The following is a 27,699-nucleotide window of genomic DNA, read 5'->3' as shown; positions in this document are numbered from 1 at the left end:
CCTAATAAAAGACCTGTGTACTGGCTCAACAACATATGACAGACTCAAAGATAAAGTCACAGCCTTGGTGATTGCAGATGACATAGCAAATCTCAGTGACACACAGAAAGCTATCAGAGCTAATCCAAAGATCATTGAAAATGTCAGCTAGGCAACCAGCCTGAAACTAAAGTTCAAGATGACACATGGGTTTTATATCAATCATCCCAGCGGTAAAATAATGCCTAACAACTCTAAACCATGACAACAACATAAATGCAAACCATATCAACACAATAAACAAAATATTGATAATATACATGCAGGTGACAGTGAAAGATAAGTAGGATTGAACCTTGCACCTCACTTGGCTCCTAAGAAAAAAAAACAAAGTACCAACAGAATGGTCTTTAAAGCAGGAATCTATCACTGAAACAATTGAGGTTCCCCTCCCATGGTGAGCTGGGCTCAAAGCCTGGTTTTAGGCCAGATCACGTGACCAACTCCTGCTGTGCACAGCCGAAGATGTCTTGGTAGTACACAGATGGCTAGGGATAGAGCTTAGTCCTGTGGCTTACCCTCATTGCGTACGGCAAAAGGAAGAGTATTGGTACTGCTGGGTGCTGTCATCATTGGTCATCGGTAATGCCATCAATTATGCCATTTGAGATGTCATCAGTGATTTACTTAATTATTGCACTTAACGTGTCATGAGTGATGCCATTTGTAAGGGTACAAGAAGTGCCTGATGTGGGCACAGGTTATAGTTAGTTTATCTTACATAACTGGTGAATTTCAATGATTTTTAGGTTGTTTTGCAGCCATAACTGTGCTTTGGCTGTGACTTTTTCACTGAACCTCTGAGGTTTAAAAAAAAATTATGTTAATGTATGTTAAGCATAAGTTCACTTTAACCTTTGTTTTATACAGTGAATGTCTTGGATTTAATTGATTATATATAAAACCCACACTACTGTTTACAGACAATCCCCAGTGCACAGTCTTTGATGACGACAACCGAAATATTTCTCTAATGTGCAGCCAATCAGAGCAAGGCTGATTCATTTCATGGCAAAAAAAGCTCTACCTATTCCAAGAGTGTGACCTTGCCACTTGGGGCCCGGTGGGGCTCTTCATTTCAGCAGCTGCTGCTCCATGGCAGTAAGGTATGCACCTCCTTTCAGCCTTGAGAACTACTGCTGGGGCCATGCTGCCATCTCCTAGCCCATGTGTTTTGTAAGTCTCCACAGGCGGAGTGGTGTAGTCCTGATTGGTTCTGATATTCTGCAGGGGGGGCTTCCTGCAGTACCAAGAGAGAGGTGAATTAGAGTGAGCTGAGATAGAAAGAATGAAGGTACATGCAGACGTAAAGATAGAGAAATTAAGAGAGTGTCCTCTGGTAATAGAGGTAAGGAGCAATAGGAAGCACAATTACACATAAAGATTTGTTTTCGATGTCATTGTCACCAACTGCCTGGGAATGTGAGTGCTGAGTCTAAGCCTGTACACTAAGATATTTATGTTTTAGCACAACGCAGCAACTAATATTTCTGTGCTGCATTGCGCAGATGAGAGAAGGCAACAACATACCATAATGTGTGTTTGTAATGCGCACGTTCACCCAGCGGCCTCTTTGCGCTTACTAATAGATGTTTATTGTTACCCAACTCAATGGTACTCATCTTATTGACATCAGAAAGATGATAGGCTGACTGGACCCACAAGGATTTGAACCTGTGACCATAAGGTCATACACAGGCTCCCACAGTGGACGCATTAGTCCACTAAGCCACCAGCCCTGGCATCGCCAGCACAGAGCAATATTTATTGAAAAATGAACTGCTGCTGATTACCCCTGGGTTGGCTGCTTATTGCCACACACAACCTTTACAACATGGTGTAGGTGCCAGGCTGTCTACAGAGACATTTCTCTGCGTTAGTCCTGTTTCAAGGAAGCTTAGGGGCATATTACCAACGATTAACGATATTGATCGCTAACGAGGCTTAGCAACGAATTTTTTAACGCTAAGCATCGCCGGAAATTATCGCAGAGATAACTTGCTATTAGCAAGGTTTATCTCAGAAGTGATAAAAATCCTCGCGCTAACTGTCAAATGAGAGATTATCGCTGGAAAACCAACGATAATCTCTCGAAGTTTGGTGTTAGCTTGATGATAGGGGCTCACAAACTTAGCCATGATATCCACCTTCCATAGGATATCATGGCTAAGTCAGGAAAATACCAGGTGTAAAAAAGCAGCGCTAACCGCGGTTAGCGATGCTTTTTTTATCACTAACAGGGTTAGCGAAATCCTTGATAATAGGAGAAATGTCGCTTAACAACATTTCTCCTATTATTTTTCTCTGGAACGCCCCCTTTGCATCTCATTAGAGATGCAAGGGGAAGCATAGAGAAAAAGGGTGCTAACATGCGAATTTGCGTGTTAGCACCCTGTTGCTGTTAGGGAGATAATTTTATCTCCGCTTTCTTGGCTTTTAAAGCCAAAAAAGCGGAGATAAATCCCTTGATAATATGCCCCTTAATTTTTTGGCGCTAAGCCAAGTGAGTTGTTTTTAGTAGATTGGGCTTTGTGTCGAAAAGTATGGGTGCTTGCATTAATCCATTCAAATTACACCCAGATAATGTGCCTTGATACAAACGGGCACAAAGCAGTGCAAAGCAGAGCAAAGTGCTATTTGAGATGAAGAAATTGCATCTTTCCAGCCAGTGGCATAGCAAGCATACCATGGGCCCTGGTGCATGCAAGGAAAATGGCCCATTTGCCTGCAGTCGGAGTAGTAAAACTCAGCAATTATCAAGGTTTAAAGGGCCCCTTAGGGCTTTGGGCACCAGTACACTGCACTTGTTCTACCAATGGTAGCTATGACCCTGTTTCTAGCTCAAAGTATTAAAGGGCATATTTAGTAGAAAATGACTTGGGGCGGTGCTGCAAGTTATCTTGCTGCGCCACGCTGCATTATTAGGAAAGTGCAGAGATGCGTTATTATAGCAATACGACACATCCCTGTGTTTTCCTCTGTGCTGGTGTACAAATGGCGGCCTAACGCCAACACAGGCACCCTTGATCCATGGTGCAAGGGTTTCTGCATTGCAGGGATGACTGTTTTTGTGTAGGAAGGGACACCTACCTTAACAAAAACAATAATTGATGCTGTTTTCTTCCTTATATAAAAAGAGGCAAAAAGTTAGGAGAACTAAAGGTATTTCTCCTAGTTACATTACTTTAACAACTCCACTAGGGAGGCGTAGGAATCTGACGCTTTATCAGGATTACGATACCTTGTAAATCTGGAAATGTGTCAGAATCCATGGGTGTTATGTTAAAACACACACAGCAACACTCTTGCAACACCCCCTTCACGCAGAGTAATGCGTGAATTGGCATACTCCTTCGAATCCGAGCTACCATGCCGGGAGCCTAACTCGATATACTTGGGGGGACTATTGTGTCCAGAGGGTCGTTGTCCATAATTGCGGCACGGTCCAGGAGTACGAGTCATATAAACCACCTGAGAACATTATACACGTCCCTGTGTGACATCTAGGATAAAGGTTTTCCAGTAAACATTGCGTAGAAATAAGATCTTTGTATTTTGCGTTACCAACTATTAAACAACGGCGGTTTCTCAGTGCCTATTTGTCTTGGAACCAGTTAATCTATAGCAGCTTCACCCGGTTTTATGACTTAGATTTTCTGTCATTGGCCTTGGCACCGGCTTCATACCTGCATCATTTACAATTCGCTGGTCGTTTATGGTTCCAAACTAACATCACTGACCTAGCCCTGACGAAGTTACAAGACGTAACGAAACGCGTTGGCTGTATATGTCCTTTTTGGTAAAATTACCTAAATAAAGAAAAAGAAAACTCAAGATCACAAGTTCCAGCGTAATTCCTTTGAGTGCGCCTTCCATTCTGTTTTATATTTGGTTGTTTTTTGTGCCCAAGGACAACGGGCGCAGGAAGTGTGCTGCACCACTCTTAATTTCATTTGGACTAGTGTTTTGGTTGTGCTAAACCTTGGTCTTTGTTGTCCTGTTGCTTCTGTTAATATAATGCGTGAATGGAGGCCAAATTTACAAGGCCATGAAAAGCCACGCAGGGTGGCTTTGTGTGGCCTTGTAAATACGGTGAAGCTTTGTGTGCCACCGGAGCATCGAAAAAGTGACACTCTGGTGGCACTAGGGGCATGTAAATATGTCCTCCCTGAGCACTCTTGCAAGAGTTTACCCTATTTGTTCCACTTAGTGTGACATTGCCCCAGCGGACAGCCTTAATACATATCATCTTAAGTTTCTGTTGAGCATGCTTGGTGTCCAAATTAGAAAAAGAAGCTAATTTTTAAGAACAGTATTATTATAGCAGGAATTTCGATTGTCCCACTCACTTCAAAGAATTGGGGCTGTGGAATTTGGAGGCACTGGGCAATTACCCACTTTTCCTCTGCCTTACAACATTTCTGCCGGCCCTTTATGATATATAGCGAGATGTCAGATGGAGGTATAATGCAAGATTACTGCTGGGAGCAGTGGACAGGCTGCAGGGGCGGACAGGCCTAAAAGGCAATCTGGCAGCACCAGATGGGCGAGTCTCACAGGTCAGTGTGGGGGCAGAGTTTGGACTCTTTGTTGGCCTGTTTTATGGACTAATTGGCTCTGTTTATTTTACTGTTGGTTGTTCTGATATTATCACAAAGAAAATGCATGCAGCGCCCCAGACCATGCCAAACACATATACAGAGCGCATCCGTACAAGTTCAAAATTGCTCCAATTTTCAAACGTAGGAAACTATTTTAGCCATCTAGTTCTCTTTTATTTTTGGTGTCCGTTTTATGACTCAGTCCAGCCCTGGCAAGCTGCTGGGGGTACATCAATGACAGATGATAAAATGTCTTGGTTTGATATAGTCGCTGCAGGAGAAGTGTTGACTATGTGAGTATTTTACTGCTTGTCTACCCTGGAATTTGTCCTTTCTCTAGAAGGTGGGGGTCTGACTATATTTGCTGCCCAATGTGTCTGCTAGCTTTCTGCTAGCCTGGTGGTCCTTTGGTCCCTGCTGCAATGCAACAGAGTGAATATGGAAGCTGAGACATAAAGAGGGAACCTCACCTGTGAGAATTGAGCCAGTTTTGGAGGGTTAACAGGTCTGGGTGGGGGTGTAGCGGGCTGCTGGTTTCCACTCCGAATTCTTTCTTCTTGTAGGAGCTGGTGACGAAAGAGAAAACACATATTGAGGATTTATGTTTTTTTAATGTGGAAAGCTACTATAAAATGACATTTTGTTTCTGTATGAGTGCTGGGGATTCGGGGCTCTGAAATAAAGAAATGTTTTCTATTTATATTTATGGAACGGATGGTGGACAGCTAAAAGAACAATCCATGCAACAAGCCAGTGTGTTTTACAGCCATCTGGGGGCTTAATACATTCCCAAAGACTGATACAGTATTTTTCTGTTTCACACAAGAATCCCTTATAGCACTGGAGCCCTAAGGCCATTGATAAATTATGTGGAAAGCTGGCAGGGCCCATGGTGCTTGGGTCAAAGTACCCTAAGTGCTTAGTAGGGTGTGTTCCACTGCCTGTTCTCACCACAGTATGAATGCCTGGTGATAAAAGGCGCTGTGGAAGAGCCCATAGTTATGGCCCTTAATGATGTCCCTGCTCAGCAAATGTGTTAAGAAGGTCATCTTTGGTAATGTCTTTTAACAGGGACGGGCCGGGGCCACATAGGTAAACATACTCACTCACTCACTCACTCACACTCATACATTCACACATGCATGCACATACATGCATCCATTTACATCACTCACTCTCAAATATTCATGCACATATCAAACATTAAAAATAAAATCATCTTTACCTGCATAGCCCTGCCTCGTAAATCTCAAGAGGGCAACAGTCTTGAGCCTCAGAGGTCCCAGGAGGGTGGGAACTGCTGCCTTCCCTCATTGGCTGACCTTAGGTCAACCAATGAGGAATGGCAGTAGTTGTTCACTAATCACAGAGTCTGATGGGGTCAGTGAGACTGCTGACCCCACCCCACTCTGTGACGAGGTGTCATGATTGACACTCAGTCCTGGGCACTTCAGGGCTTATAAATGAGGCACCCAGGTCCTTGGATGCTTGTTTCCAGTCCAGGGAGGACCTGGCTTGGCAGTTCGGGCTGGACTATTCCCATGGGGCACAGGGTCAAGACTGATTTGCATATAGCTGGGTTCAAACTGGAGAGGCATGGGGAGCAAAAAAACGATGGATTTAGGCCCAGATCTCTGTACTGGGGTGAATGTATGACATTGTTCTGCATTCTGTCCATCACCTGTTGTTTTTGCTTTTGGCACCCAGGTCCTAGGCAATCACTCGGGGAAGGGCCTCAAGATGCTTTGCCAGGCTGAAGAGGTCACAATAGCAGGAGCTGTGACTTCTTCAGCCCGGCAAGTTCAGCTCAGGCAACCAGGAGCCTGTACATTAAGCGCAAGTCTAATTCCTGGCTGCCTGACCTGAAAATAAATAACGACTGTCAGACTGACCTTTGCTCAGCCTGAAAGACAATCTTTATAGCGGCCAAAATGTGAGGGGGCAAGCCCCTCAGCCCATTAGAATGGGCCGTGGCTAGTCTTCATATTTCTTTATTCGCTTCCACCACATGTTTCATAACCTTGAATCAACAGCATATCCTATGATAGCTCCGCTCTCATCCAACTGTTCCCGTTGCCCCAAGATGCCCCACAACATTCTGTACCCATGTCATTAAGCTGTTAAAGTAGCAGTGTGCATAAGTTACACCACACCTTTCCCCAAATGATATCGAGTGGAAAAACATATGTAAAACGTCAGAACCCAAAACATGGGCAAAACATAAAGGAAAGAATATTGCAGGAACTAATTATTGCTAAATACTCAGTAACGTAAAGTAAAGAACATTTAAAAAACAATCAATACTAATACACAAATTACTCAAAGTTAACTTTATTCAGTTAATCAAAACCGTAAAAGTGCAAAAACTAAACAAAACCACTCAAAACGACAATCAATTTCCCCCAATTTATAACGAAGTAACAGACGTCAGGTTTTTTAACAAAGAGCAATTAAAACAGTTATTACTTCATGACTTCTTAGAATGTTCGGGGTCATTATCTACACTAGATAAAAATTCACTTCGAAGGATTGCACAACACTTCATGCATAAAAATTAAACGGCCCAACCATCTATAGTGGGGAGAATACAAAGACAGCAGTCCAACACAACATAATTAGGCCTGGCAATTAAATAAATAAGGGAGATAAAATGTAGCCCTTCTTGTTTTATCCAGTGTCGTATGAAGAGAACATTAAAAATAGATAACTAAATAACATGATTTAAAACAGAGTCCACAGAATGGTTCAGTGGTGACCTATTCCTATGCCTAATTGCTCCTGTTAAAAAGCTTGCTACTCCAAAGCACACCATAGGCGAAGCTAACATTTGCAGATATGCCAGTGCTGGCCTAACTTGTTCAAAGTTACAGCCTCTGAGTAGAGGAATAATACATTTCCTGCATAAAGAATTATAATAAGCACAGAAAAATATAAAATGGAGGGTATTCTGTTCCGAGAAGTTATCACATGGGCAAGGTTCTAATGTTCCTTCTTTAAAATACTTTTTCGGAAACGCTAATAGCCAGGGAACCAGCTTATGCCTAAATCTTATTAAACAGGTGGTATAGTTTGTTTATATAGGATAGATAAGGTTGCAGCTGTCTGCCAAGGCTCAATGTGACAACATTTCTCACCAGGGGTTTTGCCAATTTATTCCCCTCCTGTGATGACATACATCTATCCAAGAACTGCCGCTTAAAGTCCCTTATGGCTGATTTGCCCAACACTGTGGGCCTCAAAACCAAATCAGGACAGTCAAGCTTTTCCATCTGGACCTTAATGTATCGAATCCATAGGATGTCTAACGCCTTATCTAAAGAGAGGCAGTCTTGGATAATCAGTTGGGTGAGATTTGGCGTGGGTTGTGCCCAGGTTTTCAGCCAGCACAATAAAGGGGCAACCGCAATCTGGTCGGCAATAAAGCCTGCTCCTAGCTCCTCATGTATATTAAAAACTGGGGTGGATGCTGGGGCCGATAACAATCGAAGCAAAAAAGCATTTTCGGCCCTCTGAATATCTCTGACGTCTGTGTATCTCCAGATGTTGCTCCCATAAGGCGCCATGGGGAGACACTTAGCGTTAAAAATCTTCATGAGTGCCGGGAGTGGCTTAGATCCAATTATTTTTGCAAAGTCTAGAATGGCACCCAAAGCTCTAGCTTTGGACGTTCTTTGTGTGTGTGCGCTGCGTGGGCAATGATCGCCTATCATCAAAAAGAACCCCTAAGTATGGAAATGCGGGGACTTTTACTAGTTCTAGATCACTGCAATAGAATTTGACCTTCCTTGCCCTCTTTGAACCTATGGACATAGCATGCAACTTTTAAAAATTAGTAATCAAGCCCAAGGGACTCCATAAAACCTATAAAACAGTTTTAAAGTGTTTGCAGCCCCCTAGCCGTCCTTGCCACCAACACCGCATCATCGGCATACAGAAGTGAGGGAATCATTATAGTGCCAGCTCTAAGGATGCCTTTACAACAAGAGATCAGGGTGTCCCCTAGTTTGTTTATATAGAATGTAAACAGAAAGGGTGCCAAAATGCACCCCTACCGGACCCCTCTTTTAACTTCCCAAGAATCAGTTAGGCTACCGTCTTCATTAAAGCGCACTGTCGCTGTTGTGTTTTTATTGATGGCAGCCAAAAAAGATATCAGGTCAACATCTAACCCTATGTCTTGGAGGGTCGCCCAAAGTTTTGATCTATTGACAAGGTCGAAAGCTGAGGTTAGGTCCATGAAGGCCAGATGGAGGTCTCCATGCTTAGCGACCGTATACTTTTCTATCACCAAATGGAGGTTGAGACACTGGCCCAGCGTGCCTTTCCCTTGCCTGAAACAATATTGAAGGTCAGAAACTATGTTTACTTGATCAAGCCACTCTGTAAGTCGTGCAAGGACCACTTTCCCCATCATTTTGGTGGTGGAGTCAAGAAGCGAAATGGGCCTATAACATGCCGGATCGTCTCTGGCTCTCTTCTTGAAGATTGGTATGATGAACGAGTTTGCCCACGACAGGGGAAAACCAGACAGGGTGGCTGCATTAAAAACATGAGTTAAAAATTTTGCCCATAACTTAGGATCTGCTTTATAAAGGCCGGCACTCCTTCAGGACCTGGGGCTTTTCTCCCTGACGTTGATATGATCGCCTTAGAAACTTCATCCATTGTAAAAACTAGGGGATGTGAGACACGATCAGTGCCTGCTGACCCTGCAGATATTGTGTTGCAGTGATCACATTGCTATACACTTTCCCAAAGTGTTGAACCCACCTATCGGCTGAAAGTAAACAGTTGTTTCTTGATTTCGATGATTCATGGAATATTGGGCTGTTAACAACAGGCCAGAACCTAGAGCTATTTTCAGAACACTGGCCTGACTAAGCTCCTCCCACGCCATCTCCCTTTGTTGTTTTTTCCGCCTTTCTACAGCAAGTTTATATGCCCTCCTTGCATTCTTAACCCCTAAGGCTACCCTGGGATTTTGCTTTAGTTCCTGCATGAGTTGATTATGAGTACTCATACAAGCTTCATCAAACCATTTTGTATGTTTTAGGGGCCTTCATTTATGGGATGCCATTAGGTTTGAGGCAACCTGCTTTGTAATTCGATCAAAGGCACCAAGGACTGATAAGGGACGGGAGTCCTGAACTGAGCAAATCCCAAACTCCTGTGCGCAGTCAGTAATTAGTTTATCAATAAAGCTATCAGGGGTAATCATTTCCCACCTTATTCTGCGCTTGGTCTGTGAGTGCAATTCTAGCATTAGTAAGTTGCACCGTAAGCCTCTCTTTATTAACAGCACAAATATTAAGGTCCAATATCAATGAGTTGTGGTCACTAAGGCAGTTATTCATTGCACTTAATGTGCCTAGTGATGACAACAGTGAAGATGAGACTAAAATATAATCAATTATTCTTTGCCGACCTTGGCCAATGTATGTGGGTACAGGAAGTACCCTATTCGACAGTGCAGGGCAGATCAAGTTATGGGTTGATGAAAGACTTTCTAAGAAAGACCCGGAAGGGGTATGTTCAAAATGAGTTAACCCATAAGGGCCATACTCCTCTTCCAGTCTCACTAGACAATTGGTAGGGCAAACATGAATAATAAAATCACCCAGGACTAATATATTAGAAGAAGTTGCACAGCTGTCAGCATAATTAATCAAAAAGGCAGTAAGCACTCTTAAATGCTCTAGCTCATCACTTCTAGTGAACGAATTGTAAAAATATACCACTAGAAGGGTTGGCAGATTCTTCCCTGTCAATTCAACCGCCAAAATATTAGGGAAACATGCATCTAACAACCTTGCTTTATATAGCAATTTTAGGTTAAACATCAACAATAAGCCCCCCCTGGCTCTTCCCCTACAGGATGGTATAGCGCATTTACAAAAAGACATGAACTCATCCAGAAAATAGGTTTTGTTAGCCTCCCATGTTTCCTGCAGTGCGATAATATGGTGAGTTGCAAGAAAAAATTCCCAATTGGCATCACCCCTTTTGGCCCCTAGGCCATAAATGTTCCATGATAAAAGTTTCATACTTCCACCGTCAGTTAGTGCCCGAGCAGGGCTGGGGTTTACAATACCAGAAGGAGGCGACTGGCGGTTCAGAGGGGGCGGTGTGATCAGAATAGGTGAACTAACCATGTGGGCCTGTATTCCGTCCTCTATCAAATCATCACGATTCACTAAAGCCACTGATGTAATGTTACTAACAGGTAGTCAATCTTGGGTATCTAATCTAGAGAGTGCCTGAAACCTATTTGAAACAGGGATAGAGGGAACTGTTTCCTTCAATATTCTTGATGGTGGCTTATAGAAATATCCCAAAGGCAAAGCCCAAATGGAGGTGGAAAACATAGGGCACTGGGCATGTGCCCTTAAAATCATCTGGACAATCGAGGGATTTCGGAAGTTGACAACCACACAACCCCCCTCGATATTTTTTACCGACCGCCCACCTACCCGATTCTATGTACCATAATGATGTCATTACTCATGGGTACCCTAAAGCCTTTATGTTGGATAACAAGTCCACAGTTTTGTTACGCAGTTGGGTCCAGGACTCAGATTGGTCTGGTCTGAGTAGGGGGACACCAGCCTGGACCAAAACATAAGGGCATGCAGCCGGAGGCAAATCTAAAACATCCCCGAGGGCTTGGTGTTCACAGGATTCAACATAGTGGGACCGTCTCTATGGTGATTGCTAGATTGCAAGATGGATTTAGCCTGTTCTATAGGTAATGATCTCAAGGGGCCCACGGGCATAGGCAGGTCCTGTTCGTGTGGGCGGCAAGAATTCGCTGAGCCGCCTGTCCCCTGGCCTCCCGTGGACAGTGGTACGATGTCCCCCCTGATCCAGATGACAAACATAGTGGCCGTGACGTGGGAAGGCATGCATTGCCAGTAGGCTTTTGTCCTACCCCACGGACCACATCCCTATTATGAACCCCCACTGGACCAGAAGTCTCTGTTAATGACTGCGCCGCTGGCACTTTAGGTCCTCCCCGGGCAGCACAGTGACACCCACATGCCTCTGAATTATCTTGAATATTGCTAGATTTTAGGAAATGAGACAATTTTTCTTCAATATCCCCTAATTTATTTAAAACAGGCACTAAAAGGACAGAAATAAGAGTCTCCAAGCGTTTCCAATGATCAGGCTCACCTACATGCTCCACCACGGTGGGGGAATCAGGGTTTGGAATTGGGGACATACCACCATTGGGTTTCGGGGATTGATTCACACATGTCCCTAAAGCTTGATGTTTAAGCTTAGAATTGGCCTTATTTCTCGTTGCCACACCGCTCCTTGTGCGTTTTGCTGGCGGTTCCCAGATCCCTCCCTCACTATTAACTCCTAACCTGAGCTTAGAGGAACATGCCACACTTTCCCTTTCCCTAAAAGTTCTTTTAGGTCTGGTAGCGGGATCGCCTTGGGCTGCTTGAGACGTGGTTGTGGTGTGAGCTTCGGATAGGACCAGGGATACAGGCGAGTCTAACTTCTCAGTGGCAGTCACCTCCCGATCCCTAGGTAAACTCAACCTACACCTTTTGGTGAGTTCAGTAGTCCCTAAGTTATCTGTCTCCATAACCCCTGATTTAGAGGATAAGCCATCACTTGGTCCCCCAGCCGAGCTAGCATCTGATACGTCCACACTTGGTCAGACCGTGACTTGCGGGGCACCCAGGGAAAATTTAACCAGAGATATGGCCCCAAGGATGATCTTTTTTGCCCTGCATACGACCCCAAAAAGAGCCTTTTTTCTGTAAGCTGTATTTCGTGCTTTAGAACTGATTTCGCCCTTGTTAAAAATGCTTCCAGTGTTCCCACTACACCCCCCCACCCTCAGTCCAGTAACCTTACGTTTAGAGGTCATGGCCTGAAAGCAGAAATGGTCTCTAGGTTAATCAAAGTCCAGGGTTCAGAGGGTCTTAACACAGCAAGAAAAAGGGGAGTGGCCCAGCCCAGCCTCCTTTGGCCTCTGACGGGCTCAGACGGGCCCGCCCTTGGTTCGGGCGGCATCTCGCACGCGTCCCACACTGCGGTGCAAGAGGCTGCGATATAAGCGCATTGGCCCCGCCTCCCCCTCGCTCGCGTCAGTTGCGGGCTGGTGCGGTGCACTCTGTGGGTTGTGGTCCTCCCCAGAGTGTGTGTGGCAAGATGAGAGGTGCTGTAGAGGGTACTATAATTACAGCATAGCCCCTGGGTCCCTTGTCCCACCAGGGGTTTCGAGGACAGCAAGTGTGGCGTTGCGGGCGTTTTCCAGGCAGCAGAAAGAGCACAGGGCACAACAGGCAAGTGACAGTCCCCCGCGCCGTGAAGGGAGAGGTTGCGCTATAAGCGCGTTGGCCCCACCTCCCCCTCACTCACGGCACCTGCGGGCTGGTGCGGTGCACTTTGGGGGTTGTGGTCCTCCCCAGAGTGTGCATGGCAAGATGAGAGGCGCTGTAGAGGGCGATATAATTACCGCGTAGCCCCCTGGGACCCTCGTCCCTCCAGGGGTTTCAAGGACAGCAAGCGCAGCGCTGCGGGCATTTTCCAGGTAGCAGAAAGAGCACAGAGCACAGGGCACAAAAGGCAAGTGACAGAGTCCCCCCCCACAAATTACTCATTATATAAAAAGTAAGGAATAACTGTACATGCTCAAAGAACACAAACATAGAATACATTGGTAAAATAACTATCTCACGCTGAAGAACATAAAATATAAAATTTCCCTGTCATGACCTGAAGACCACCCAAAAGCAACTCAAAATGTTAAAGAATAATCCTTAAAGCGAGTTGGTATCACTCTTGGTCGCAAACTTCTCTGGGATTGCCATTCACCTTCTGGTTCCAGTCTTTCTTCTGCGCAAGCACCGTTCTTTGCATTTTTATCGATTGTCTCTTACTTTGTCAAAAACCACAGAATTTATTCCCTCCACACCCCCAACTACATAGGATTGTGCCTTAGATACTGAGGAGCTTAGATCCTGCTACCCTCCCTTCAGTGATTGGAGTGAGGAAATCCTCGTAAAAATGTTAGACACATTGCAATGTGCCCATAGTTTCTCCTGTAACACAGTCTTAAGAGGTATTCTGTAGTCCGAGGCAGTCTGAACACTCGATCTCACCAACTGATTCATTTTCTCTATCAAACCACTTCTTGTGTTGCATATAAAGCTGTATGGAAATGAAAATGGACATGTCACCATGAAAATCGTTCATCTCCAGTCAGACAAACTGGACACCATTGTCATCACAATGAGCTTCAGAATCCCTTCATATGCAAAAACATCTCGTAAAAAATCCAGCACACGTTTCGTGGTGACTACCCCCACACAACATGCCATGACCCACTTAGAGGTACAGTCCACCAATACCAGAACATACCATTACCTTGGTGATAACAGTCAAACGACCCCATAAAGTCTGAACTCAGCTTACACCAAAGTTCATTTGTCACCTTTACAGGCGACAAAAGAGCCATTTTAGTAGACCTGGATTTGTCATTCCCAGCACACTGTACAACTGTACACAGCCTCTCACAACGCCCTCCACTTGCTTGTCCAGACCAGGCCACCAATAGCATTCCCTAATCTTGGGTTTGGTAAGGTTTCTCCCCAAGTGCCTTGTTGTATTTTCATTTTAATATATATATATATTTTTTAAATCTTTTTATTAACGTTATAAAAACAGTGGTGGTTGTCACATAAAAATAGTACATTACCCACAATCGTACCGTAGGGACCCCGGTTTGACAGAACATATAGTTACAAACACATTTGTTCCAGTTTATCACGGAGTATGCAGTGCTGCAAGTTGGTCGTCAACCGGGGTGATCTGGGGGGGTTCACAGATATGGCCCCTGTATTTGTTCCAGTTAGACCATACAGAAGTCCACTTCCGGGGACATCCCCTGGCCACATACACTGTTTTCTCCTAGAGCATACACCAGTCCATGTCTATTTTCCATGAGCCCAATTTCGGACGTTCCATTGCTCCCCATAGCCTAGCTATGTTCCTCTTTGCTATTGCAAACCCCAACGTGGCCCACAGCCTCCCATGAGTTGATAGGTCGTTAGGCGTTAATGTGAGAAGTTTAGGAGTGCCTTAACTTGGGAAATAGAAAGACATGGAGCAATAAGAAGATACACATGTGAAATGTGGTGATTTATTCTGTTTGTTTTTATTTTAAAAAAAAACTGGTTGTGTGTATAAGTTCACAAAAGTGGTACTTATTTTAGTAATTGAATCTTAGAGATATTTTATATTGGAATGGAGAACCCGAATGTAATAATGCCACCTTTGTTCCTACAACAATCTGGAGATCCACCTATAGAATGGGAGGAGTGGATAGAAAATTTTGAGAACTATATTGAGGCATTGGATGGGAAGGATTTCAGTGCAGCAAGAAAGAAAGCGCTTTTACTGAGTACATTGGGTAAAGAGGGTCAACATGCATTTAAATACTTGCCGGTTGGCACAAATGCAGATGGAAGGACAATTTCGAATGTGTATCTCAAAGCGAAAGCAAGATTAAAGAAACAGTATTCGAAAGAGGTTAACATTGTCATGGCCAGACATAAATTCTACACTCAACAACAGAGACAGGACGAGACAATTGACCAGTTTGTAACACGATTGCGCAAACTATCTATCAAGTGCATTTTTGGTGCAATTAGAGATGAAATGATAAGGGATCAATTGATTGTATAGTGTAGGAATAAGAAGACACAGGAGAAATTATGGGCGGCAAAGAATCCAATGTTACAAAATGCTATAGATATAGCAAAGACAGTAGAGGAATCGGATGCGTGCATGAAGGAAATGGAAAAGAAGGAGAATACAAAGGAAACCAATGGTATGAATGGGATATCGTGTGTCAATCAGGATGAAGTGGCTGCAATCAACAACAAGAAGAGTAGTGAGACTAATGAAAAAAAGCACTATAGTAGTGTGAGCAAAAACTTGGATCAGCGTAATACGCAGGAGGAGATGTGCACAAGGTGCGGAAGCACATATCACACTGCGGACTACAAGAAATGTTATGCTATGGATAAAGAGTGCAAAAAATGTGGAAGGAAAGGCCATTTTTTCAAAATGTGTAAGACAAATAGCAAGGGAAAAGTTGCAGTCATTCAAGACAGAAGGGAGTGTGTCACACAGGAGTGTGAAGTAGAGGGTGCTAATAAAATTTTGTGTGTCGATGAGGAAGGAATAGATATGACGCTAGGTAGGAGGATGATACCAAAGGCAAAATTTGTTATAGAGGAAAGGGAATAGAGTTAATGGTGGACTCAGGATCATTCTGGACTATTATTACTGAGTGGGTATTTAAAAAGAATTGGCCTAATGTGAGTTTGCTAGAAAAAGATATCAATCCGAGTGGATACCAAGGGGAAAAGAATGATATTATTTGGTTCATGTTAATGGATATTGTGTTCCAAAGTAGAAGTGGGAGAGGGAAGGTTTATGTGGCTCATACTGGACCACCAAATTTAGGGTGGGGACACCAGTATGATTTAAATGTTATTATTAATCCGAGAGCGAAGCACCAAGTGATGGTGGTTGATGAGATCACTACTGAGTCAATTGTAGAGGGGATGACCAATTTATTTTCAGAGGTTGTGGGTGAATTGAAAGGATATGTTCACAAGATTATGTTGAAGTCAAATGCTGTTCCAATGCAGCACAAAGTGCGTAAGGTTCCGATTATTGCAAGGGAAGAAGTTAAGAAAAGGTTAGGTGAAATGCTAGTACAAGACATCATAGAACAAATAGAAACATCTAGTTGGGTTTCGCCAGTAGTTATCATGGTTAAATCGGATGGTAAGTACAGGTTCTGTGTGGACGTACGCACCCTAAATCAAAACATAATTATGGATAACTTTACTCTATCGAATATAAATGAGTTAATATTATCTTTGAAAGGTGGTAGATTTTTTTCAAAACTGGATTTACGCAGTGCGTACCACCAGATAAAATTACATGCGGAGTCTAAAGCAGTGACGGCTTGCATCACGACAGAAGGTATTTTCCAATTCAAACGCATGCCGTTTGGGTTGGCATCTGCCGCTGGGGTTTTCCAGCGTATGATAGGTTCAGTTTTGAAAGGGATAGAAAATGTTGTATATTTTCAGGATGACGTTTTGTTATTTGGGGATACTAAAGAAAACCATGACATCATTTTGAAAGAAGTTTTGAATAGAATGGAAGATGCAGGTTTGACTCTGAAGAAAGAAAAGTGCAAATTTGGTGTGGAGGAATTGGAATACTTGGGGTACACACTATCAGCTGAGGGTGTGAGACCAAAGCATGATTTGTTGGAATCTATAAGGAAGGCACCAGTACCAGCTGATAAGGACCAATTGAGGTCTTTTTTGGGTCTTATAGAGTATTACGCAAAGTTTGTACAAAATTTTGCAGATAAAACTGAGAAATTAAGGATACTTATGAGGAAAGGTTGAAGAACAAGAGAAATCCTTTAAGAATATCAAATGAGAGATATCTGAGGCAAAGATTTTGACACCCTTTGACACTAGGCTAAGGTCAATCTTAACGGTTGATGCAAGTGCTGTAGGATTAGGTGCGGTGTTGGCACAGGTACATGATTCTGGTGTTAAGACTATGGCATTTGCTTCGCGATTACTGACAAATGCAGAGAGGAATTATTCGATAATAGAGAGGGAAGCCTTGGCTGCTGCGTGGGGGTTTGAGTATTTCAGAATGTATTTATGGGGGTTTCGATTCACTCTACAAACTGATCACAAACCACTAATAAGGATATTGTTACCGGGTGGTGCAGGTAAGGGATCGGCTAGGTTAGCCAGGCTAGTGGCTCGGTTACAGGAGTTTTTCTACAGTATTGAATACATTCCGGGATGGACGAACAGGCAGGTGGATGGATTGTCTAAACTTCCGTTACCTTGGCATGAGGTAGACAAATCGGGTGTTGAGTCATTTGGGTGTGAAGGTTCGGTTGCTGCCATGGAGGAATTGGTGGATTTGTGTTCTGGTGCTATTGATAGAACTCAGTGGAATAAAAGTATGGCCAGTGTTGAAGTTTTATGAATTGTAAAGGATTTGATTGTTAAAGGGTCGAGACGTGAGAGTACGCTTCCAGTTGCGGTTAGACCATATGTGAAATTTTTAGATGAGTTGTCTATTTTTGACAGTGAGGGGAATATTGTTATGAATATGAATATGAGTATTTTTGGTGGCCAAATATGGATCAAGAAATTTCCGAATGAGTAGAGAGGTGTACTGAGTGTTTTGAGAGTGAGAAAAGATTAAAGGTGGGCAACCAAAATGATTTTGGAAAAATTGATGTTCCACAAGTACTGTGGCATACGGTGTGTATGGATTTTAATGGACCATTTAATGGCTTGGGTTTGGATTTGAAGTTTGGACTAGTTATGGTGGATGTGACATCTAAGTGGTTAATTGTTAAGTTTACAAGGGAAATAACAACAAAGAATACCATAAGAATACTAACGGAAATTTTTAGGGAAGAGGGGTTCCCAGTCAAATTGATTACCAACAAGGGTACACAATTAACTTCAGAAGAAATGGTGACATTTTTTAATTCATGTGGGATTATCCATTGCAGAACATCGTTATATAATCCACAGGGAAATGGGATTGTGGAGAGAGCTAACCGCATGGTCAAGGGAGCTATTCAAATGGCGGTGGCAAAGGGTGGTGCGGTGAAAGATATGGTTGATGATCTAGTTTGGTCGTATCGTACTACACAGAACAATGTTTCAGGAAAGGTGCCTTTCAATTTAATGAGAGGGCGTTCTGTGAGTACGAAGCTCATTCCAGCATGGATGAAGGATTGTATTGGTTTGGCAGATTTAGGTAGTAAAGTTGACACACCTAAAGAAAATAAGGTGCAGAATATGAATATATTAGCAAATGATTTGGTGAAAGTAAGATCTGGTCGCATTGGAACAGAGTTTACCAAATTTAGAGGTCCATTTAGAGTTAAGTCTGTTCACAATAGGTTTGTGTGTTTGTATAATGGGGAAAAATGGAATATGAGAAGGGTGGCTCTGTATAAAAAAGGTGGTGGACATTTAAGTTCAGATTTGTGTATCAATAATTGTGAATCTATTACAAAGCAATGTAATATGAATACTAAAGAGAGTACCATGGTGTCTTCAGATAACAGCAGAGAAGATGCTAACACTGGAGTTTCACTTCGAAGATCAAGGTGTCCTCCAAGGTACTTACAAGATTATGTCTGTGGAGATGTTTGAAATCTTTTATCATGCAAATTTCATTCACAATGGTCACTCAGATTTTTATTGTATTAAGGTTTTCATTGTTTTTCTTTAGCAAGAAGAAGTGTTGTTTCATTTAGTTAGTAAGTTTTAGAAGTTAGTTCCTCTTTAGAATTATTTGATTCCTTCATTTATGAAGAGAAGAGGATATGTTGTATTTTCATTTTGATATTTTGCTGTAGCTTTCACTTTAAAGGTCACATTCTATTTTCATCTGCATTCTATGTGTGTTCTAGCTATTGTGATTCTGTTCAGTTACTTGCTGGCTGTAATGGGAGCATCAACTACTCTCTAGCGTTCACAATAAGTACTTCATTGATTTATTTATAAAACAATTCTCGAAGCCTGCTTCCTTCACAAGATTCCTCTCATGGGTTTGAATGACAATTTTGTCATAGAGCTCTCTTGGAAGACCTAATCTCTCACCACAGTAGAGTTCACCTTCGATGGTATTCAACTCATTACTGACATTCCAGAATGCCCTTGCTCCCTCCAATACAGAATCCAAACTAGGCCATACCTGTATCAAATAGTACAATACATGCTTCCTGCCTTGGTCATTGGATTCTTCAAACTCCCACTTAGGTTTTTGACACTTTAATCATCAATAGTGTCAGCATTTCCAAGAGGCAATCAAGACAAACAATCTGCGGATACATTTTTCGCCCCCTTGGTAAGTACTCTACATGAAAATTAAACTCCACGAGGCTCTCAACCCATCCCTTGATGCAGGGTGTTCTATTCTCTACATGCCTACATCCAAACATTTGGACCAAAGGCCTATGGTCTGTCCTCACAATAAACAGCAGCCCCAGTAAAAAACTTGAAATGGTTCACCACCCACATACAGGCTAATCCCTCCCGCCCAATTATGGAATAGCGCTTCTCAATACCTTTAAGTGACCTTGAGGCAAAAGCTACAAATCTCTTTTCACAATCAACCACTTGTGAGAGAATGCCACCTACACCCTTCATGCTGTTATCGGTGCTGGGAACAGTCTCTCTCCTGGCATCAAAATGCCCCAAGGTTGGCATTCCAATAATTTTTCTTTTGACTATTGAAAAGGTTTCTTCACAGTTGGGAGTCAATTACAAAATTGCCTCTTTCTTAAGAAATAGACTCAAAAGGCTGTACCACACTTGCAAAGTTGGGAATACATTTTGAATAGTATTCTGCTAGACCAAGGAACAATCTTAACTGGTCCTTGTCACTTGGCGCTTTTGCTGATGATACAGCACTAGCAAGTTTTAGCTTGGGACTAATACCATCTCCCAAAATCCTGTGTTCCAGGTAAGAAACTGTACCAGCTCTGAACTTACACTTTTCCTTCTTTAAGGTGAGCCCACTGTTCCTAAGCCTGGTCAACACCTCCCTCAAAGTGGTATCAGGCTCATTTTATCCCTTACATTAACCAAGATACCATCCTGGAAAACCATGAGAGACTGCACAGACCCTTCAGTATCTCTTTCATCAAGCCGCAGCTGAGGGGAGACCCAAAGGCATTCTCACAAATCTATAGGTACCTAGGGGCATAACACAAGAGGTAAGGGCTCTATAGTCTTCATGAAGGAGCACCTGATGGTAGGCAGCCAAAAGGTCCATGACACTAAACGCTTTTGCCCCCTGTAACATTGCTAGAGCCTCATTGATATTGGTTAAGGGTTTGGGATCTACCAAAATGCACTGATTAAGACTATTCATGTCCACACACATTTTTGTTTCAGTGCTATTATCGTTTGGAGTCAATACCATGGGCAATTGCCACTCGGATGCCTCAATCTTTTCAATCACACCCATGTGCAACAACCTTTCCAGTTCTTCCTGTAATTGCTTTAACATGAGATGAGGTATCCTCCTAATCTTTGGTACTACAGTTTTGGCATTGGTAGTTAAGATGATCTTATGTTTGAACCCCTTCAATAAACCTATGTCCTCTGTGAATACCTCTTCTTTTTCTACAATGTATTCATTGTTAGTTACATGCAATATTAACATCACTGGGTCAGGTGAATTGGGATTTAGTGATTTCAAAATCCCTTTGCTGATGCCACCCCAAGATGTTGTCACTTTGTTTGGCTACATAAACTTTACCAATCATCTCCATCCACTTGAATTTGACTGTCATGATCGTGTAGCCAAACAAGTCAATTTGACGACCCCCATAACACTTCGGACTTATATCTAGGCAATAAAGCAACATTCGCCTTTCCAAATATCTGGTCCCAGTTCTTGTCTCCAATTAATGTGAATGCTGACTCCAAATCGGCCAAAACCGATACGTTTTCCCCCAATCATAATGTCAACATTTGGCATGACAATAGTCCCACCATTAATTTCTCCATCAGCTTATTTTATCTCATCAATCGAAGAGATTTGACGGATTGCATGCTGAGTTGTTTCAGAAGACATTACAACATTCCCCACCTTTGAGATCTTGCAGACTCTGGCAAAGCACCCTCTTTTCCTACAGTTAGCATTTCGTGCAAAACAGTTACAATTGTTTGATAGGTGATTTGGACTGCCACACTTGTAACACCTCACTTTATTGTCTTTTTGCCCATCCAAATCTATCTTGGATTAATCGGGTCATTAAGCTTACACCTTACGTATCACACGTACATCTCTCAAAATCCATATCAATTGCAGTTAGTCTGGAAATAATGGGGGAAGAAGTATTAGGCATTTCTTTGACCCAAGATATCATATGTTTCATACCCTCTATAATGGCATCCTTTAGTGACTGTTTTTTCACAAACAGCTTTTCCTGCACCCTTGGCTCATTAGTGCAGCATACTAACTGGTCTCTGATGAGGGAATCAGTTACATCAGCAAATTCTCATGTCTGGAAGAGAAGTTTCAATGAAGCCACATAGTTCCCAGCCCTTTCTCCCTTAGCTTGGGCCTCATGAAAGCCTTGTGCCGATCCATAACAACGTTTATGTGGGGCCCAAAGTGTTTTTTAATATAACCAACAACATTTCATACTAATCTCTCCCCCACCATTGCCAATTTCATCTTAGATAACTCGGCCCATTCAGCTTACACCTTATGTATCACACTTACATCTCTTACCTCCCCTTCTACATTCTCGAAATCCATATCAATTGTAGTTAGTCTGGAAATAATGGTGGAAGAAGTATCATGCATTTCTTTGATCCAAGATATCGTATGTTCCGAACCCTCTACAATGGCATCCTTTAGAGCCTGTTTTTTCACAAACAGCTTCTCCTGCACCCTTGGCTGATTGGTGCAGCATACTAACCAGTCTCTGATTAGGGAATCAGTTACATCAGCAAATTCACATGTCTGGAAGAGAAGTTTCAAAGAAGCCACATAGTTCCTAGCCCTTCCTCCCTTAGCCTGGGCTCCCATGAAATCGTTGTGTTGATCCATAGCAACGTTTATGTGAGGCCCAAAGTGTTTTTCTAACATAACAAACAACATTTTATACTTAGATTGTGAAGCAGTACTCCATACTTTATGACAGGGGAACATTACTCCCCGCCTAGTTCAATTAAATAGGATTCAGTTAATCGTATCCAATTCTTCCATGGTACTAAGGGCTCTCCACACTCAGAAAGAAATAATCATGGTTCGGACATGCTAGTGGCAGCAATCTATAATATCTGCAATTCAATCAAAATAGCAACCTAGTAAAATAAGCTAAAAAGATCGATCAAAATATTGAGCCAACATAAAGAGCTAAAAAAATAACTCTTCATAACTTGCTTGTAGTAGTTTATCACTATTCCTTGAAGGTCCCAAATTCCTTCATCCATAGAACCATGCATTTCTTATGTAAATCAGTCACTGTGCTGTTACCATAACCTGTTTTGTTCTTTGATTTGTGCAGTTGGAATACAAATATTTCCACTGTTTAATTGTGATTGCCACCACTGCCAATACAGTTATGCTACCAGTTTCATACTTCATGCCTTGAAGAGAAAATAAATCAGCTTAAATTCTAACCCCCGTTTCCCAAAATGCAACTAAGTAGACTCCTTGCAGCCCCAGATTGCATGAAAAATGTTTTACTGAAAACATCTGTGTTTACGGGCTCAGCACAGTCGCTTGGTAACCAGCACTGGACGCAGATTATGCTGAGTGCCGATAAACCAAGATGGCGGCAGCAAAAATGGCCAATCCATGGCCCTCTTGACATCGTAAGTGCGTCATCACATTGTGCAGGAACTGGAACAGTGGCTCATCGGAGTTGGAAGGCTTGCTACCTACTTTGACTCACAGCCTTACCGTATGCACAGTCTTAGAGTTTGTTCACGCTCAACACACGTGCCAAAGCCATTATGTGATGGTAATGTCTATTTCTTTTAACACATCAAAATCAAAATATAAAAATATTGAAGAATAACTCATAGTATTTGACACAGGGACAACTACATGACCAATGTTAAAGAATCCATGAGGTAAACACAACACACCAGGTTACTCAGAGGTAGATGCAGTGAACTGTGACCAGTCGCCGCCACTATCTTCACTAATGTCTTCACATTTATTTATTGGCATCCACCACAAGTTACAGCACAGCAAATAAACAGCACATCCTATGATGGTTCCACTCTCGTCCAACTGACCGTGTTGCCCCAAGATACCCCCAACATTCTATACCAATGTCATGATGCTGTTAAAGTAACAGTGTACATAAGTTGCAACAAACTGACATGTTATGGAACACACTCATCAATTGGCAGCTTAGATGTAGCCCAAAGAAATAGCAAACAGCCCTTGGCACTACAAGTCCCATCATGCTTTGCACAGAACCCATTTTGTTTTTCTGGGTATACATATGACTGCTCTGTTCCTCCCATGCTCAGTATCTTTTTGTTTGTGTGTAGAAGTGGATGGTATTAGCAAACCGTCATTAATATGGTTAATATAATGTATTATTGATATGGTATTTTACATTTGCTTTATTGTCCTACCTCTGTATGATATGCTTTGAAACAACCAATAAAAACGTTTGAAATCGGAAGTGGATAGTATGTAGCTTAGCCTTCCATTCCTACTAGTTCCTGTCATCGTGGAAGACGTTGCTGACTCTTGTTTTATTGCTTTCTGATTGGAAGGTTGAATGGTATTTATTTTGTGGGTCCGTTGAGTGCACTTATTGACCTAAAGAGCAGGTATCATCAGTGGGGGGCATTCTCAAAAACGCTGGATGTACTCAAATTTGTTGCGCCATGAATACCTGGATGTTCTTGTTGTGCTAAATTCAACTGCTAAACTCCTTTCATTCCATCATACCTGTTGAACCCTCTGTTGTGTCACAAACAGTTTGACTCCTATTATGATGAGAATATTGGCCTTTCTTGGTATGACACACGCAATGAAGTGCTTTTCCCTATCTAATGGTCGTACACATTTGTGTTAGTCTGTACAGCTGTCAAAACACTCTCCTAGACATTGAAGTGAATAGTCTCCTCCTGCCGTGCCATATCCCCTTCCTGGCAGATTCTTCCCTATTATCCTTCCCCTTCTCTGCCCTCTCAAATCATATGTGAAAGCTACAAACAGGGTTTGTGGGCAGGAAGGTAAGCTTCTTGGAATGACCAGCTCCCGAAGAATAGGCTCAGACCAAAGGTTTAGGTTCTCACAGAAGTCTTAGTGGTATATTTACCAATAATTCAAACAACACAGTAAAGCATGACAACCTGCTGTTCTGCATTGTGTGAAAGAGAGCAGAAAAGCACCATATCGACTTAGATATGGCGGATTTCTTCTCATTCCTAGCTCTGGTGCACTTTTTGGCAGACTAGCTAGCGCTAATGCAGGTTCCCTTGCGCAATGCTGCAAGGGTGCCTGTAATATGAGCAGGATTGTTTTTGTGCCGGAAGTAACACATTCCAGCACAAAAACAATCCTTTGCAGCATTTTCCTTTCAATGTGTGCTGCAGAATGCACTGAAAGTGGAAGTAACAAGGAGAAATAAAGATATCACTCCTCGTCATACCTCGGTCAAGGAGGCACAGCATTTTCATGCTATCTGAGGTTTCCTGACTCCGTAAATATAGCATTGCATTATAACCCATAAATGGATGCATGAGAACGCCCACACTCCACCAATGGAACGCCTTCCTGCTGCATGGTAAGGCAAGGCAGAAATATGTGGTGCCTTGCATTACTTTAAATCCACTAAACCATGCAGAGCTATGCAACATGGCTTTGCTTGGCGTAGTAAATTTCATTTAAGGACTTGCCTTGCCTTGCCATGCCTTGTGTCATGCAAGGAGAATGCAAGCTCTTTATAATCATGCCCCTCCCCCCCCCAGTAAACTTACTTCAATGTTGTTTTTCGTCTCTTCATTGTTCAATTGTGGCACGTTAAGGAGATCTCAAGATCAATTTTGCTCCTTAAACAGATGAAGAGAAGAGAAACTACACATATATAAATGACAAACACTAACTATGATCAGTAAACTATGTATGTAATGGACTTACTGTTAATTATTTCATTTGGCCCTGAAGCGGTTCCTTTTCAGTAATGTAGTGTGTAGGGTGTTTGATTATGTTCTGGTTATAAAAAGGTGAAAAGATTAATAAAAGCTGTTGGGCGTTGTAATATTCTGTATGAAGGAAATATAAAATGATACTTAAAATGCATAGACATATTTATGTATTTGAATGCTGTACACTATTGGTATACAGCTGAAGGAGTATACCCCTCAAACTGTACAGGTTTGTAAGGGCTCATGGTCTCATGAGCATCAAAGTAGGGTTTATTTGCAGCATATCCTGAGTTGAGCACCTCCAAGCAATTGATCTAATATAAAGTACATAAGATTTGGATGTAGTTAATAACCACAGCTGCGTATATTTTGTTTGTGAATAACAAGCTGAATTGGCCAGAAGCAACCAAACACACTGCAGAGATACAACTTGACAAATTATGTATTGGAAATTATATATTTTCAAACATGTTGGCTATTAGGGTTAACATCTGGCATGGAGGTAAATTCTGGACAGGACTGTAAATAAATAAGGACTAAGGGTCACAATTCAGGATAAAGGGCCAAAATTCTGGACATACAGCGAGGACAACATTTTTTTACCAACACATCCAAGGAGATGCCATGCCCCACTACTTTTTCAGAGGATTTATTTTACTATTTTCTACATAGCACAATGGTCATTATTTGATTGCCTCTAGGTATGCAACATTCAGGTAGTACATTACATTCTTGTTCAATAGTAAATTAATTCTCATGAGCACAGTGTCAAGGCTATCTAAATGTACCCAATCTTTCTAGGAGAGAAAGCGACAGCAACACTTTGATTATGTTTCTAAACATTTTAAAACCCATAGCAAACAATTTGGGAAACATTAAGGTATATTACCTTCTGCTAGTTTAAACAAGTTGAACAAAAAACTTCTTGCTTACCTCAACCTCCAGTGGACTTTAAACCTTCAAATAAATAACGAGGCAGAGCTGATGTGAGGATAACAGTCTCACACCTAATGTCATGATGTGAGGTACTGACAACTTGTATGTAGTCTCGCAGCACTAGAGTGTGCATCAGGATCTTCAAATTCAAGAGCAACTGATTAAAAGAGTTGTTGCTTCTGAATAAATAAGGAAGAGAAGAGCAATGTGGGACGATTCCTAAAATAAGGCAAGATGGGTCCGCCATGAGTATCAGAAAGTGTTGCGTACCAAGGGAGTTGTCTCACCAGAGATAAGAGAAACAAGTTGCTGAACATGTAGCACCCACCCCGGTTACCTCTGCTGGTACAATGGTCGGCTGGCTGTGCTTGTGAAGAGTGAGCAGGGGCCAAACCCCTTGGATGGTTGTGCTGGGCAATTTTTGACCCTGTCCATGTCTTAAAATGGTTTTGCAGTCATGCCAAGGCCAAACCAGTGATCTGGCTCATCCCTAAGTGTCAAAGTACATGTAAAGTCTTCAAAATATTTCGGATGTCAATCACACAAACAAACTGTAAGAACATGATCAAGATTTTAAAATGTACGAAGTGTTTCTTTAACATATGGTAGCGTTTTCCACTTTATCTACAATTAGACTCCAGATTGAACTGGGAATTAGTTACCTAGGGGTAAATATCTACCATTCCCCCACTGATTTGCAGGATGGAAATCTGGACTGAGAGACACAGTCTCCCTGAACCCAGATTGCTTATTGTTCTTCTCATCCACTTTCAGTAATAAGCCACGCAGCATTAGTGACGATGGTGGTGCTACTCTGGTTATTGCATTATTTTACAAACCTTTGTCTGCTAAACCCTCATACCTTCTTCAGACATGTTCACATCTGATTTGGTGTGCCACCGGGGAGCTCTTTCCACTCTAAAGCTACCGGGGATTGTGGGTGGATTAGCCCATCCAGACGCAGAATACTATGATTTAGCTGTGCAGCGCTAATGGGTGGATCACTGGCTGTCTGGCCGGCCCCCTGCATGAAATGGGGTTTATCTGTAAAGACTTTAAGGAGGCTTACAGCACTACCTATTGTTTCCTACTGACCATTCTATTGAAGCCACATTCTATTGAAGCCACCCATGGCCACACCAACCCGAAGACCACCCTCAGAGGCACCCTCATCTACAGATCCCCGGGACCCCGCACACAATTCAGCGAAGACATCACCTACTTCATCACCCCGCACGCCCTCCCCTCCGCTGACTACATTCTCCTCGGGGACCTCAACTTCCACCTGGAGAACAACAACGACCGCAACACCACCACCCTGCTGGACAACTTCGCCAACCTCGGTCTCAAGCAGCTGGTGACCACCCCCACCCACTACGCCG

General features: G+C 42.6%; 1 protein-coding gene across 4 annotated transcripts in view; it reads right to left on the bottom strand.

Moving 5' to 3' along the window:
• LOC144784035 (GTPase IMAP family member 9-like) overlaps positions 1-27,699 on the bottom strand; it is a 290,804-nt gene that overhangs the window by 141,210 nt on the left and 121,895 nt on the right. For all 4 annotated transcript variants that reach the window (XM_078662740.1, XM_078662739.1, XM_078662738.1 and 1 more), the window contains exon 3: positions 5,111-5,206. In XM_078662740.1, coding sequence (XP_078518866.1) covers positions 5,111-5,206 — 96 coding nt within the window. The remainder of the gene's footprint in view (positions 1-5,110; positions 5,207-27,699) is intronic.

The sequence above is a fragment of the Lissotriton helveticus genome, chromosome 10 (assembly GCF_964261635.1).
Source record: "Lissotriton helveticus chromosome 10, aLisHel1.1, whole genome shotgun sequence".
In the NCBI taxonomy this organism is placed as follows: domain Eukaryota; kingdom Metazoa; phylum Chordata; class Amphibia; order Caudata; family Salamandridae; genus Lissotriton; species Lissotriton helveticus.
Note: the sequence above shows the minus strand (reverse complement) of the source record. Positions and strands in the feature narration are given on the sequence as shown.